Source organism: Alligator mississippiensis, chromosome 2, assembly GCF_030867095.1.
Source record: "Alligator mississippiensis isolate rAllMis1 chromosome 2, rAllMis1, whole genome shotgun sequence".
In the NCBI taxonomy this organism is placed as follows: Eukaryota; Metazoa; Chordata; order Crocodylia; family Alligatoridae; genus Alligator; species Alligator mississippiensis.
Window position 1 is genome coordinate 65,992,128 of NC_081825.1, and position 14,740 is coordinate 66,006,867.

The 14,740-nt window shown below is 40.4% G+C and overlaps 1 protein-coding gene across 4 annotated transcripts in view; it reads right to left on the reverse strand.

The window, feature by feature from the left end:
* MTUS1 (microtubule associated scaffold protein 1) overlaps positions 1–14,740 on the reverse strand; it is a 173,349-nt gene that overhangs the window by 124,700 nt on the left and 33,909 nt on the right. For 3 of the 4 annotated variants that reach the window (XM_019481293.2, XM_006262533.4, XM_019481292.2), the window contains exon 2: positions 535–2,867. In XM_019481293.2, the coding sequence (XP_019336838.1) occupies positions 535–2,661 (2,127 nt within the window). In that variant the 5' untranslated portion in view covers positions 2,662–2,867. Of the gene's footprint in view, positions 1–534; positions 2,868–4,169; positions 4,235–14,740 lie in introns of all 4 variants that reach the window. The other variant, XM_059721793.1, reaches the window with a different exon arrangement.

The following is a 14,740-nucleotide window of genomic DNA, read 5'->3' on the forward strand; positions in this document are numbered from 1 at the left end:
ACTGAAAGAAAGAATTTGAGCATCCTGATAAAATTCAGGATTTATTTTAAAAAGGTTAAGTGAAACAAACTGAACAACCTTACTTTAAGTTTGAATATGCAAAGATTCAGTCGTACTTATGAAAAATCCACATCTTGCTTGCCATAAAGTTTTCTAGACAGGCTTTCACATTATTTCCTTTAAAAAAAAAATACACTGGAGTATGGGATTAAAGATGAGTATTAGACAAATGCTTTATTTTAAGTTAAATTAATAATAACCAGTTAGTAAACTTAAAGTAAGTATGAGTCTATATTTCTCCTTTTCTCTGCACCATGTTGTATACAGTGTTGACATTTTAAGATAAATATCCACCCCAAAATTTCCATTCACTGCTTTACAACAGATCTCTAGGTTTAAAACATACATGCATAAATCATGAGATTTATCAATCTATCTAGATATTTTAGATATTAAAAATCAAACCAAATCTCTAATATTAAGCTAAATTTTGGATATTAAATGTTAGTTATTTTAAACAACTCCACAGCTTACCAGGGGGACAGACGATAATTCAAATGTTTCATTCACTGCATCTCTTCTTAATGCCTCAGTTTCTGAAAGTCTTCTGAGATTGAGATTTTGTTCATTTTCAGCCCAAGTCTGATGGACATTTGAGATACACGGATGTGCCAATGCATTTGCATTTTCCATTTTATCACTTAATGTCCCTTTTGAATTCTGTTCATATGTTACAGCTGTAGCAGCAACAGAGGAGTACGCAGAATTAGAAGAGCTTGCTTTATCAGCATCTTCTGGATTCTGCTTTAATGCAGGTGTTTTTGGAACCCTGTGGGAAGTGTTTTTGGAATGAGTTGCAGCACATACAAGTTGGCTAGGAGAGACTTGTTTATGAACATGTTGCTTATTCAATGGCGTCGCAACTTTAGTGTCACAATCTAAATAGATTCTCTTTTTCAAAGTTTTGATGGAAGAGGACAATTGCTTTGGGGAAGAAACTGGTGAAGATGAGGAAATAGTAGATAGCTGAGGCAATCCCAGAGATTTTGATGAAGCACTCTCTTTGGACTGGATCACAGGCCTGGACATAACTTTTGGTTTAACATTTTTGAAGTTCGGTTTTGGGAAGCTAACAATCTCAATTTTTCTAGTTTTGGTTGCCATCAATGTAGTAGGAGACCCATTTGCTGGTTTTCCTGCAATTTGTCCTAAACTACTTTTAAGTGAAGTTCTTCTACTGTGTTCTCTCACTACCATAGCATTCTTTCCCAGTTTAGAAGGGATGCTGCCAACTTCTGATAAAGCTGAAACAGAAAATATTGTGTTTTTGGACTTTTCTATACGTGTTGAAGTACATGCTGTAGAATGGCTTTCACAAGCTATGGGACTAAAGACTACAAATGTTGCTTCACATCTGAGCTCAGGTGAAACAGTCCCTTCTGGTTTTGCTTTACTTTCTGGTATTGATTCATATGCCACTGACTTGCTTTGCACATCCTGGAACACACTATTTTTAAAGGCATTTTGTTCTTTGGTTATATGTTTACTTGCTCCATTTAAAATTTGCTTTTGTTCTATGCTTTCATCAAAACTCTGTATTGGAAGGATGCATAAATCATTTGCCAAATAATTCACTCCTGTTTTGGTAGGACATTTGTCAGTTTTATTATGTTCAGGCGTGCTATGCAAATACTTCGTTGGTGCATCTTCATACATACAAAAGTACTCTGGTGATATTGAGCTCTTACAATGAGGTTCAACCCATTCCCCAACTAGCTTTAAGGGCTGTATTTCTTTTTTGAAGGATTCTCTGTTTTGTGATGCTATATCAACATAATTAGTGTCTTTCAAAGCCTGTTCACAGGCATCTGAAGAAGCAGAAGGTAACATCGCCAAATCTGAACAGATGTTGTTTGATGTATTTGGGCCCACTGATGCTTCCAGCACTGAAGAACTAAGAGTTCTTTCAGGACTACTCCTATCAAAACTTTTTCTCACAATCACATCCTCAGAAAAAGTGCACACAGTAAAACACATGTCTTCATGTTCATCTTCTCTCATTTCTTCCAGGGTTTTAGATATCGCAAGAGATGTATCAACATTAGCAACATCTAATGTCATATTGGCATGACCTGCTTCATCTCTGATGTTAACATTTTGGTTCAGTTCTGAAGTGGTAAGGTGAATTGTAAAGTTTGTATCAGTCAAGTTGTAAGGAATGAATTGTTCAATACTTTGACCCTGCCTTCCTGTTAGGTCAAGGTGATCTTTCCGGAATCTAGTAGGTTCCTTTAAGTTATGGTCCAAGACACACATGCAAGTCTGTTCAGCTGCAGAAGGCACACAAGTGGCACCTGTATCTGACAAGACAGGGCTCACACTAACAAATTCACCAGCAGTGTTTAGTATATCAAATGTTCCAATACATTGTTGGTTTAAAGAAATACTTTTAATATCACCCATATCTTTAAAATCAGCATCCTCTGCTTGCTCAATTTTATTATTTTGATTAACTGAATTTCTGTTTGTACCAGTAGTGCAATTCATTAAGGGGGTCAGGTTAGTTTTATTGCATGTAGTTTTATTTCCATTTTCATCCTGGATAAGTGAGGGAGACTGCAAACCATTCCTTGCCTCTTCTTCTATTTTTTCAACGTTCATTTTGAGTGTTAAATTTTAAAAGCTCGTCATCTTATTTGTTAGAAGTCCTAGAGAACAACTTCTTCTGAACACTGCAAAACATAAAAAAAAGTTCTCTTCCAAAACAGTCCAGTTTTAGTCTCATCCATTCAGCGTATTATTCTTTCTGCTTGTAGGCTGTTCAAGTATTTCCACCAGCACTCAAAACCTTCAACTCCTTATGTATCCTAAAATTAAAGGCATGAAACAGTTAAGTGAACCAGAATTTGACATTTGATATTTTAACACAATCAGGCAAACATTCAGTCCTACCCGACAAAATTAGAGCTATGTGATAACTAAAAAGAGAAGAAATCAGATTATGGCCTTAAGTTCTCACCCCTACTGCTGCCTCAAGTTGTGGAGCTTTCCTAAATTTAACTCAAATGTCTGGTAGTTCAGTTGGTCCATAATTTGTTGAAATTTACCGAAACTAATGAACAAGGGCTGATGGCAAGTATCAGCTAACTCCTTAGGGCCATATCTCATGGGACACTTAGTACATGTTAAAATCTGTGCAGTATTAGAAGTTAGTGTGTTCTGAACAGTTTGAATGGTAATGTTTACTACCATTTTAGCATGCACAGCTTGCTGATTGTTGATCCCAGCCTTGACACTGCAGTAGTCTTGAACTGTTCAGGTACAGTGCTGATAACGAAGTGATTTTTAGCCCCAGCCTTGGGACAGTCCAGGGCTGCAATCATCTGGCTTTCAACTTGATTCTGGAGGAATCTGACAAATAAAAGCCCAGAAAACTTCCTCCTGATGTGTGGCTTTCCTAATCCCACCTGGAGGCTTGATAAAGCAGAGAAGTCCCTGGTTCACGTCATGGCTGGGTGAGGACAAACCTGACATATTGGCCAACTGCTCCATGGACATAACAACTGAACATGTTACTTGATACGGTCTTGAGATACTCCTCACATGGAAAGTCATAGCTTTGCTACAATACAAACACACTTAACACTTGCTTTACTAATGTGCAGCCGCTTGTGTTAAGTGTATTTAAACATATGCTAAGTTTTAAAGGCCATATTGCATTTTATTTTCTTATTGAACCTTCCTGAGAACTCTGCTATGCAAGTCACAGGGATCTCATCTCTGGGACTAGGAACAGACATTACACATAAACCAGTTTAAGTGATCAGAAACTGGTTTAAACCTGTAACAGAACAGATATTCATTGTACATAAACCAGTTTGAAAATGGCTGAAACAAGTTTGAGATAAACCTGGTTGAATGTAGCATCAGACTTAACTGATTTGGGTCAAATAGGTTTATGCAAGGTCTGTCCCAGACCCCTTGCTGGTTTAAGTTAAACATCAGACTCCCCCAGCATCCCAGCATGCTCTCTGGGCTGGGCAGGGCTCTCCTGCTTCACAGCAGGGCTGGCCCCTCCCATCTGCTCCCTGGCTGGAGCTTGGCAGAGACTACAAGCTGCTTCCTTCCATCCCAACCACTACTCCTGCGAAGCAAGAAATCTCACCTACCTTTCTGCCTTGCTGAGAGGTGTCTGTATATTAGGCAGCAGACCCCATGCTGGCTATGGTCTGTGCTGTGGCAGATGGGAAAATGTCAGAATGAACAGGTAGCTGGTAATGTCCCTCAGTTGTTTTCTTAATAGGGTGATAAATTATGAGTTAAGGGTGATAAACACTGTGTTATCAATTCCCTGCTGGGCTGGTCAGAAGCGGGGAGGGGGGAATGACCCCTCCCTAATCATACTGTCTTGCCAGGGCCTGGACACCCCCCCCTCAGCTCAGAACTATGGAAGGAAAGGGGCAGGTGCTCTAGCGCCCCCCAGCTTCTAGCTGGAGCCACTGCAGGTACGTGCTTGCATACATGGGATGTCTTTGCAGTTACAAACTGATTTAGCCTAGCCAGATTAGATTTACCTGTAAAGACTGAATCAACTCAGGCTCAGGCTTTGTGAATGTCTGTCCCTAGCCTGAATGGTTGCAAGAATTACAGCTGCTAAAACCTGGAACAGAATTGACCTACCTAAAAACATTACCAATTAGTTTAAATTAAAAAAAAATAAATCTGGGAAGTTTTAGCAATAGGAAAATTTTCCTATCAAAGCAATGTTCTACAGGGGAGAAGGAAGGAGAGAGGGAGTGAGATTTAAAAATGTGGTGGAAGTCCTTGAAATCTGCTGGAGGAGGAAACAAAAACAAACAAAGAAAACCCTCTGCCTCCACACAAGACATTTGAAAAAACTTCTTTTGAATAATAAAAGAAAATACAAGTTCTATTGGCTAACAGTTAAGAACAAATTTGGAATGCATACATCTGTAAGCAGAGATGGGTAGCAGACTTTGTATTATGCATAGCTATGATGCGGGGAGGAAAGGGGAAGTAAATTATTAAGCAGGTTACAAATAGATATGAAGAAGTGTAAGCAGTTTAACATCAACTAAAGCAAAGGAACTGCCAGAGACCAAAACGAAGAGAAGAGAAGAACAGAAGATTCATCTGTGTACAGTGACTTTAGAGAACAATGTTGATAAATGTCATCTTTACATACATCCTGGGGGATTGGATGCATCTTTAAAAAGTTACAATTTATTGTAAGTTGGATTTGTTAATAAAAAGTTAAAAAAAAAAAAATCTTACACTGTGGGACTTGAAACACAGTAGTTCAGGATTTAGTTAAGAACGTTTTTCTAAAGCCATCTCATACTTACAAAGCATCAGTGTTCCTGATTTGTATTCTATTAAAGAGCTGATAAATTTTAAATGTAGTACAGCACTAATGATTCATACACCTGCTGAATATATGGGAAGACAAAGTGAGTGGTGTTAGATGAGCCCAGCATTTCCTACGCCTGGTTGATTTTCCTTCTCCCCGCTCCAGTAGTAAAGTCATGCCTCCCGTATTTCAACTACCACCAATTCTCTGGCCTCCCCTGCTCCAAACACACACAAGCACTCATTCTCTCTACAGCCACTGCCACTTCCCTTTGCACCTGCCCCTAGTCCAATTCCTGACCCTAATTCAAAATCACTAGCAGGAGAGTAATCAGAAGTAGAGGAAGAGGTGGCAGTGACTGAAGTAGTGGGGAGAAAATGCTGACTGCTGCCATGATTTGCGTATGTCCTTGGAGGTTTTCCCACCCCTGCCTCTCCCTTTCCCACCTCCTCCCCTCCAGCCTCCCAGTGGAAGAAACATCCCACAGTTTAAGAAATCCTCTGGTAGGCAATGCATGCAGGATACCAGCTGATACCCCAAAGAGAAAAAATAACATCTCTAGGGATAGCTGTAAGTGAATCACATATAGTAACAGAAGCCCACAGCAGAATTGGAAGTGAGAAGCAAGTCTGACTCAGTCCAGCACTTTAACTGCAAGCCATTCTTTCTCTGAATGGAAAGCCAAAACACAGGACACATGGTTATAACGGTGCCAAAAGTCTTGCCAAAAAAGCCACTCTGGTTTGCTGATTTGCAGAAGTATACCTTGCTCATTCTTATCCTGACAGTTAAGCATGTTTCTTGATCGCTGTAATAATCAGGCATCTCTTTCCTACTCCGTGACATTGTCCATTTTATTATACCAGAGAATTCACACGAGTACTTAGAACCATAGAAAAGTAAGGCTGGAAACATGGTCAACTGGTGTCTCCTGAGTCAGGGGGGCACTTGCCTCTCCCCCTCCTCCCCCCCCCCAAGCACCCAGTCAGCAATTGGGGGGTGGGGAGGGAAATCGATCATGCCGACCTTGGGAGGGGGTTCCCTGTGGCTGATCATGCTGACTCAGAAGTGCCAGTGGCACTCCTCCTGGCACCCCTACTCCCCAGCCAGCACTCTCAAGGGGGAACACCAGTGTTCCTCCCTGCCCCCCCCACCTCCCCCACACCCAGGGCCTAAGTAGGGAATGCTGGCTGTCAGAGGGTGTTCCAGCACTCTCAGGGGGTGCACATGTACCCCCATACACCCCCTATGCATCAGCACTAGCTGGAAAAGATCTTAGAAGGTCATCTAGTCCAACCTTCTGCTCAAGGCAGGATATACCCTACCTTAACCACCCTCTACAAATGTTTGTCTAATCACTTCTTAGAAGTGTATGAACAGCTCTCTTGTACAACCACAAAAACACAAAGCAATGTCCTGCCACTGCAAAGACTAAATAAAATACCACTTGAGAGATTCAGTGACATGGATCATAAAAACTCCTCAGATCCCATTCCTGCCATTATATTAATGTCTATCGGGGCCTGAGAGCATAGTGTCAAATCTCTGCTGCTTCCAACAGGTAAGTTACTCCATGCTTTGGTTCACAAACTCAGTTGAAGCACTTAATGTTTGAATGAAGTCTTATTTACATGAGCTCAAGGATTTTGCATTTTCCTAAACCACATATACACATTAAGCAAGACAGAATTTCAGGAAAGGAAGTATTGCTCTGACTAAGCACATACACAGGGAAAAGAATTTGGCAAATCAGTTTTTCAAAGGTCAGATTTTCAGTTATACCAAATTCAGAGTGTAAATTACATTACAGCAGGGGTTGTCAACCAGGGGTATGCAGGAAGCTCCCAGGGGGTACATGGTAGTGGTGTGGAGAAGAAGGGGGGCTTCTGGTTTTGCTGTTGGTGCTTCCGGTTTTGCTGTGGGGGACCAGGAGGACCCCCCCACCCCCCTTGTCTATCTGCAGCTGGAGGACTTCTTGTTTCTAGATTGGCCACTGGGGGTACACCAACCAAAAAAAGGTTGAAAATGCCTGCATTAGAACATGCACACAAAAAAAGTGTTATTGAGCTGTAAAAAAAGTTACATTTCAAAAACAAAAAGAAAGTACTAATTTAACTGGTGGCTAGGATTAATGGAAGAATCAAGAAGAACAGAATAAAGTTATGTTCACTCAGTAAGTTGTTAAGAACTGCTACACAAAATCCAAGTTTTGCAAGGATATAGGAGGTAATTTACAACTAAGTTTTACTTGCAAGTATGGGGAAAACAGTTTCTCCCTCATAAATACAAGTCTAACCTAAACAGATTAAGTCTGATACCAGATCTATTTTAGACTGGTTTCTGCTATTTTTAAATAAGTCTATGGGCACTGAACTTCTGTTTGGTTATAGGTATAGACTGGTTTCCAAGTACTTATCCTGTTTTGTGTGATGTCTGTACCTGGCCATTGTGTAAGTGTAATTAGTGTTTGACAAGATGGATATCTTCAGTGTCTATATATTTCACCAAAAAGCTAGTTCACTAATGTATTTTATTTGAAAATAGTGATTTTATCATTTAAGATCACACTGCATATGTAGTTATTTTGCAATTCAAATTACTTATGTAAATTTAAGGTTGGAGTGTTACAGTCATAACAGTCCAAAGAAAGTTCTACACAGAAGTAAAGGGTTTTTAGATATAGGTTTTGTTTATTTTCTTTTTTTCTTTTTTTTTTTTTTGGGGGGGGTGGAAAGAGAGGGAGCTGCCATGAATAGCCAGGGCTTGTTATTGAAGTAAACTGCACTTCAAACTATGCCTTATGAAGTGTACATATATGCCTGTATGTGTACTTGTTTCAAAGCTATAATTACTATTCAAGTGTTGACACATCATGATTTGGTTTAAAGCTACTTTACTCTGCTTACTGAACACAACTTTAAAATTGTTTAGTTCAATTTATTTAGCTCCACCCTCTCCCCCCACCCCCTGGATGCTTTCATATAATGGCACAGTGGGATCTGATCCCTAATCCCAACTCTTGCTATGACACATACATGGCAAGAGGCACTACTAGGATCAGATCCCAACTGTGCCATTACTACTACTCATAACCCTGAACTCCCCTTGCACCAGCAACTGAGAGGCACTCTAATTAAAGCACACTCCCCTCCCACCCCCAGAGCATGTGTAAGAGTGCTCTGGCTGCTTTGTCACTTTAAATGCCCATGCTATTTATGCTACAATTAACATCTTAAATCATGGCATAAGTTTAACACATGGAAAGGGCCTTAGGTGTCAGGCATCTGTTGGAAAAACGGAAAAGAAGTGCTGCAAAAGCCATTTATATGTGCCCATAAAAAATTAAAAAGCCCTTTCCAAAAGTAAAAATGTGTGTTTATTTTTTTTTTAAATTTATTGCACCAGTTGCTAAACTGCATTCAACCTCTAAAATACCAAGTAACATGCACAGGTCATTAGAGAGGCATGAATTTTTGGCCTGTAAGTTCTAGCTCTAAGCATTTGGGGGGGGGGGGGGGGGCGGAAATCAAACAAATAACCACCACTGTGCCCCTACTCTCACTTATCTCCCAGGTCCAGTTTTGGAAACAAGCTGACAACTTAGATTTTTGATCTATTAGTGTGCTCATTCACATGGCAGACACCATCCCAATACCCTAAAATCTGGTACCTAAATTCCAAGTCAGCATACAATTTAGCAAGAAGTTCACCCAGTAGGATTTTCTAATTTTAAATTTCAAGCCACTCTATTTATATAACTATCATGTTTCAACACCTTTCAAATATCTTACATTGGGATAGAGTATTAATAGGGGAAAGTACTCCTGGTAACAGCCTTCATATGTTTAACAATTGTTATTATTCCAGGGAAGCCTAAATAAAAGAATCAGCAATTTTAGGAGGCTATGATTAGCAAGTGGGATCTTTTATTGCTAGGTAAGTTATGTTTGAGCTTCAAAGCTTTTGTTTGCTGAAGACAGCATCAGGAATCATGGTCCTGTATAAACCTGACTCATTTCAAAGTCTATCAACTGATTATTTCCCATTCCAGTTTTAGCAAACAGGAAAGCTGCAGATCAATACTACAGATTAATACTTTTAGTTGGGTGATTAGTGAAATCAAAAAGGACCAAAGTAAAGTAATATTACAAAAAAATATTATGTTCTATTTGAAAGAGTATGGAAGTCAGTTTAATCAGTTTGTTGAGATCAAATGCCCCACTGAATGAAACTGATACCATCTATTGAACTTGGAGAGCAGAATATTGATGACTGTCTCACTTACCACAGTAATGTAAGACAAGTTTCAGGCCTTTGAATAGCTCAATGTAAACTTCACTCAGGTTGTAACAGAGACTGCTTGCTAAGTGGCATAGGCCATTTACTAGATTGAGAGCATAGAATGTATATACAGTTGCATGTGCTGCAACTGTACATCCTTATAAGGGCACATGTATGTGGAGTCCCTGGTACTAAGGGGAGAGGAAAGAATAAAGGAAGAATGCTGTATATTAGGGGTGTGTGAAGCAGGCCCTATATCTAACTCGGATTCGACCCGAATCAGGGACAGTGATTCGATTAGTCGATTTGGATCACTGTCCCCATGGGTGAATCAGAATCTGAAGATTCGATACCGATTCAGAGAATCAGCGATTTGGACATAGATACAGCTTTAAACGTTTTTTCTATGTACCTTGAGGTAGCAGGCGTGGCTCATGATCATGGTGATGCTGGGGTGCATGGACCGTCCCACAGGAGTGCAGGGGGATCCTCCACATGCTCGACAGCGAACCCAAAAGTGGACCAGAAGTACTTCCAGTCCACTTCTGAGCCCGCAGAGGAGCACGTTGGGGCAGCCCCCTCCCATGCCCCACCGGCTCAGTGATCAGTTGCGGGGGGACCCCCGGTGCCTGCCCCCAGACCCAGGAGGCACCAGACACCAAGCCAGGAGGGGCGCAGGGGGGTCCCACAGCACACTCCCTGGTGGGCCCGGAAGTGGACAGAAAGTGCTTCTGGTCCACTTCCAGGTCTGCTGCCAAACACACTGGGGAACCCCCTGCGCTTCTGTGGGATGTTCCATGTGCCCCAGCATCACAGCACTCACGAGCCCCTGCCACCTAGAGGTATGTAGAAAAAAACATTTAAAGCTGTCTCTAGGTCTGAATCTTTCCAAATGGATTCGAAGGGTTCCGATTCAATTCAGAGAGATTAAAGCGTCCTCTGATTCAATTCAGATTCGGCCACCGAAAATCAGGCCAAATGGAATCGGGGACCAAAGCTTCACACAGCCCTACTGTATATGCTCCTAAGTATGCCATGCCTACAGACATATACCAAACCCAGAACTGCAACAAGAAGGCTGCTCTGGGGGCCACCCTTCATGTAGGCTTCCTAGATTTCAGTTCTCAATGGAGAAACCCCCAAAGCAACTTCATCATGGCATTTGGAAGCAACAAGTACGAGTGTGGTTGGCCTGCACAGAAGTATATCCCCCAGCAGCAGAAAAATGCTAAGTCTTGCCCTAAGTATTAAATAGGTTATTTGCCTATTAAAAAATGATAACTTGGTTTGGATGGGGATGATCCCACCTCAGGTAGGTGGTTGGGCTAGACTACCTCTGGAGCCTCCTTCCAGCTCTACTTTTCAATCATTTTATGACTTGCCATCCTGAAAAACATATTTAATTATGTGGCAGGTTTTACAAAGGTGCGAGTACCTAAGCAGCTACATGCATCAATATTAAAAATACAGCTATTAGGAATTCTCCCACTCAATGTTTTTGGCCTAGTCTAACCAATTTGTTAGAAATGAACTTTTTCACAAATCTTCAAGAGTATTCCAGGATAAATAAGGATAAGATTCCTTGTCAGAAGGAGACAGAGCTATTCCACCCCAAAATATCTAGTCTAGCTTTTAAGGCCCAGACCTGGGATGTAGAAAACCAATGTTCAAGTCCCTGCTACAAGCAGTATTTGATTTATAAGTCGAACAGCTCCAGGAAGCACTATGTGAAGAGACCAAACTCAAATTAAACTAGGAATCTGGCCACCAGGACACTCGCCTGAACAGTGGGTGACCACAGTAAAGTACCTGGTCTGAAGCATGCAGAATAGTCTCCCAACATCCTTACAGAATGATATAACAATTTTCCAACTTGCTATTTCACTCCTTTCTAAGAACTAAATGGAATTATAAGAGAAACAAGAATAAAGTTGTTTTAATTCATTTTCCAAGCTTTAGAGGATTCCTCTATTATAAAAAAAGTTAGATAAAAAGGTACGAGTTAAGGGTATATGCAACTGAAGTTCTCATATTTGAAGGCTATCAAGATAAAGTAGAATTAAAATTGTTGTACTGCATCTTTTGCAAAGAAATGGTATAATTAAAAATAGGATGAAATTAAGCAGAACTGACTCATACTAGATCCGACAAGGCAGCCACACACAAGTCCTGTTCAAAAACATCTTTAAAGAGACTGTCATTTGTATTGGCTTTGATTTTCAAAACAGTCTACCTACAGACCCCTGACAACTTTCCCTACCTTTTTATAACTGCTCATTACACAATGCAATAACTGAAATGTTTTTGGCAATAATTTTGTTGGATCAAATAAACAGTTGGGAGAGATGCAGCTTAGTCTAAGGAAGATAAGTTACCCAATAAATTTTGTATCTTGCAGCTTCCCTAGATCATCATAGCAAGCCAACAAAAGACCTTTAGGTCCCTGGCAGACATGCAAGAAAAGGCACCATGGGATTTGATGCACAATCTCCATACTCACACTTCTTGCCATGCTACATGTGCATGGCAGGAGATGCAATTATGGGACTGAACATGAGATTCCATCATGCCTTACTGTCAGAGCAACGGGAGCCTGCGATCAGAACCCCAGGCCTCAAATGCACTAGCAAGTAGCAGGCTCCTGCACTTGGAAGCCCCATCAGCTGACAGGGCTCCCAGCCATAGGGCATGACCTTTCAGTTAGTGGTGTAATAAGAACCAGCCACACAATTATACATTTTTGGGGTAATCATCAAGGATACTGGTTTTCTCCGTTTAAAAAAAAAAAAAAATCCCCAGTTTTCAGTTTAAAAACAACATAACCCCAAATCTACATTTTTCCATGATTAAAATGAAACTTGCCTATATATACACACACATCTATATATTAGTGGTGTTTCAATTTAATCATGGAAAAATGTGGATTTGGGGTTACTTTTTTTAAACGAATTTAAAATCTGCATTGTTCATTTTTAAACCTTTAGAAATTTTAAAATTCAACATTGTTTACTTTTAGTGAAAACCTAATGTTTCTGCATTAAGGTAGTTAGACCAAGTAGGTTGTTTGGGATTGTGGGACAGACATGCAAGCAGAACCGTCTAATATAATCTGCAGTGAAGCAGTCAGAAAGCTGATATTTCATGTTCTCATCTTTATGGCTTCATACTTAACACACCCTTGAGATAACAGGGTGGTCCATAGCCATTGTTCCAGACTGTGCAGCCTGAGCAATGCAAGAACGTGCTGTTCATGTTTGGAAGTGGGAGAAGGGGGCATGCAGGGGGAAGAAGATTTAAGTGTTGCAGAACTGATTGTTTTATGACCAAAACACAACAGTAGGCTCCAAACATGAACAGGTCCATGATAGCCCTACCAAAACAAAAAACAAACAAACAAACAAACAAACAAAAAAATCAAGGAAGACGATTAATGCATTAAGTTCAGCAAAGAAAAAACACTGATGACCTACCTAAGTAAAAAGAAATATTTAAAGTTAAATATTTAAGTTTAAGGCTTTATAGAGCTGTGCTAAGGAAGAATCCTCACTTGTTCAACAGTACTATTAAGCCAGCTACTGCCGTAGATCAGTGATTCTCAACCAGGGTGTTGTGAAATTCTCCCAAGGTGACAGGCTGCCTATACGCATGTTCATTCATGTTATACTTAAAAGATGTAAGAGCACACTCGATGAATCAAGTCTGCTCTGCGTTCTTATTAGAATGCTCCAGCATCACCTGACCATTATGTGTATTAAATCCCACACATTTTAAATAGGCTGCAGGGACACTATCTAAACCAGCATTTCTCAACCTGTAGGTTATGACCCAAAAGTGGGTCGCAAGAATATATGAAAGGGTTGCACACAAACTTTAAAAATGGATTAAAAGAGGGAAACCATGGCTTTTCTCCTGCAGGCTGGCAGAGATTCAGCTTACAAGGGGCTGCTTGGGGCCCCCCCATGCCCCACACACACCCACACCCTGTGGGACTGGGAGTGAGGGGCACTAGGTCAGGAAAAAAAGGAAGGAAAAAAAAAAAAAAAGAGGTTGAGAACCACTGATCTAAACCTCAAATGAGCTTTAGATAAAGCATCCTGTAGGCACTCAAAATGTGTAGGGGCTTAATACATGTGACAGTGAACAGTTTTAAATTAGAGCAGCTGTCTGGAAACCACCAATTAAAGTGCCCCCCCTATCACTAAGCACATGTATAGTGTTAACATTGTGGTTGCCTGTTAGGTGAGCAAACATGGTTCACAAATATAATCCCAGTGATTTCACATAGAAAGACCACAACCGTGGACTTCCAAGTTTTTTGCAACAGAAAAATTGCTCTATTTTTCTATAGTCAAAAGAGTGAAAAGTAGGAGCTAGCATTTTCCAAAGGGTGCCTCAAATGTAAAAAGGTTGAGAACCACTGGAATAGATACTCTTTGCTGCTAGTTAACTGAAAGCTGACAACCTTCCTCCAAAAACTTTAAAGGCTTATAATTCCATTAGACCCTTAAGAATATGCAAGTTTGGCACAGACCATCCCACTTTCTGCCAGGATGTTTGCCTTACCCACATGACTTGGAATTGTCCCAGAAGTTCAGCTAACAGAGTAAGAGTTGATCCCTGGAAGGCTGGATGTGGTTCCCTTGAGCTCAAAAGGAAAGCGGTACAGTAAAACAAAGTAGAAGAACTGCAATCCTGTGGTGCACTCTTTACCCACAGCTTGACAGAACAACTAAAAACAGGCAAACTGGGAGGATGTCACTGCTTAAGGTATACATCAAAAGTATTGTTTATTGCATTTTACATTTTTATTCTTCCAGTTTACGCAACTACTCAGGTCAGACGTATAAGCTTCATGTACTATAAAGCCATACAGAATGTTACATTCAGGTTTAAAACCTTCCAGTAATTCTTGCCCCATTTAGTCAGATGTCTCAAAAGCTTCTTACACACACCTCTATCCTCATTCACCTGCTTTATATAAAAAAAAACAAAACAAAAAACCACCACACACCTCAGAGTGGCTACATTTATAGCATGCCTGAAGGCCAAAAGTTAGTGTTTCAGTTTCAACTTGAACTGAAGACGTTA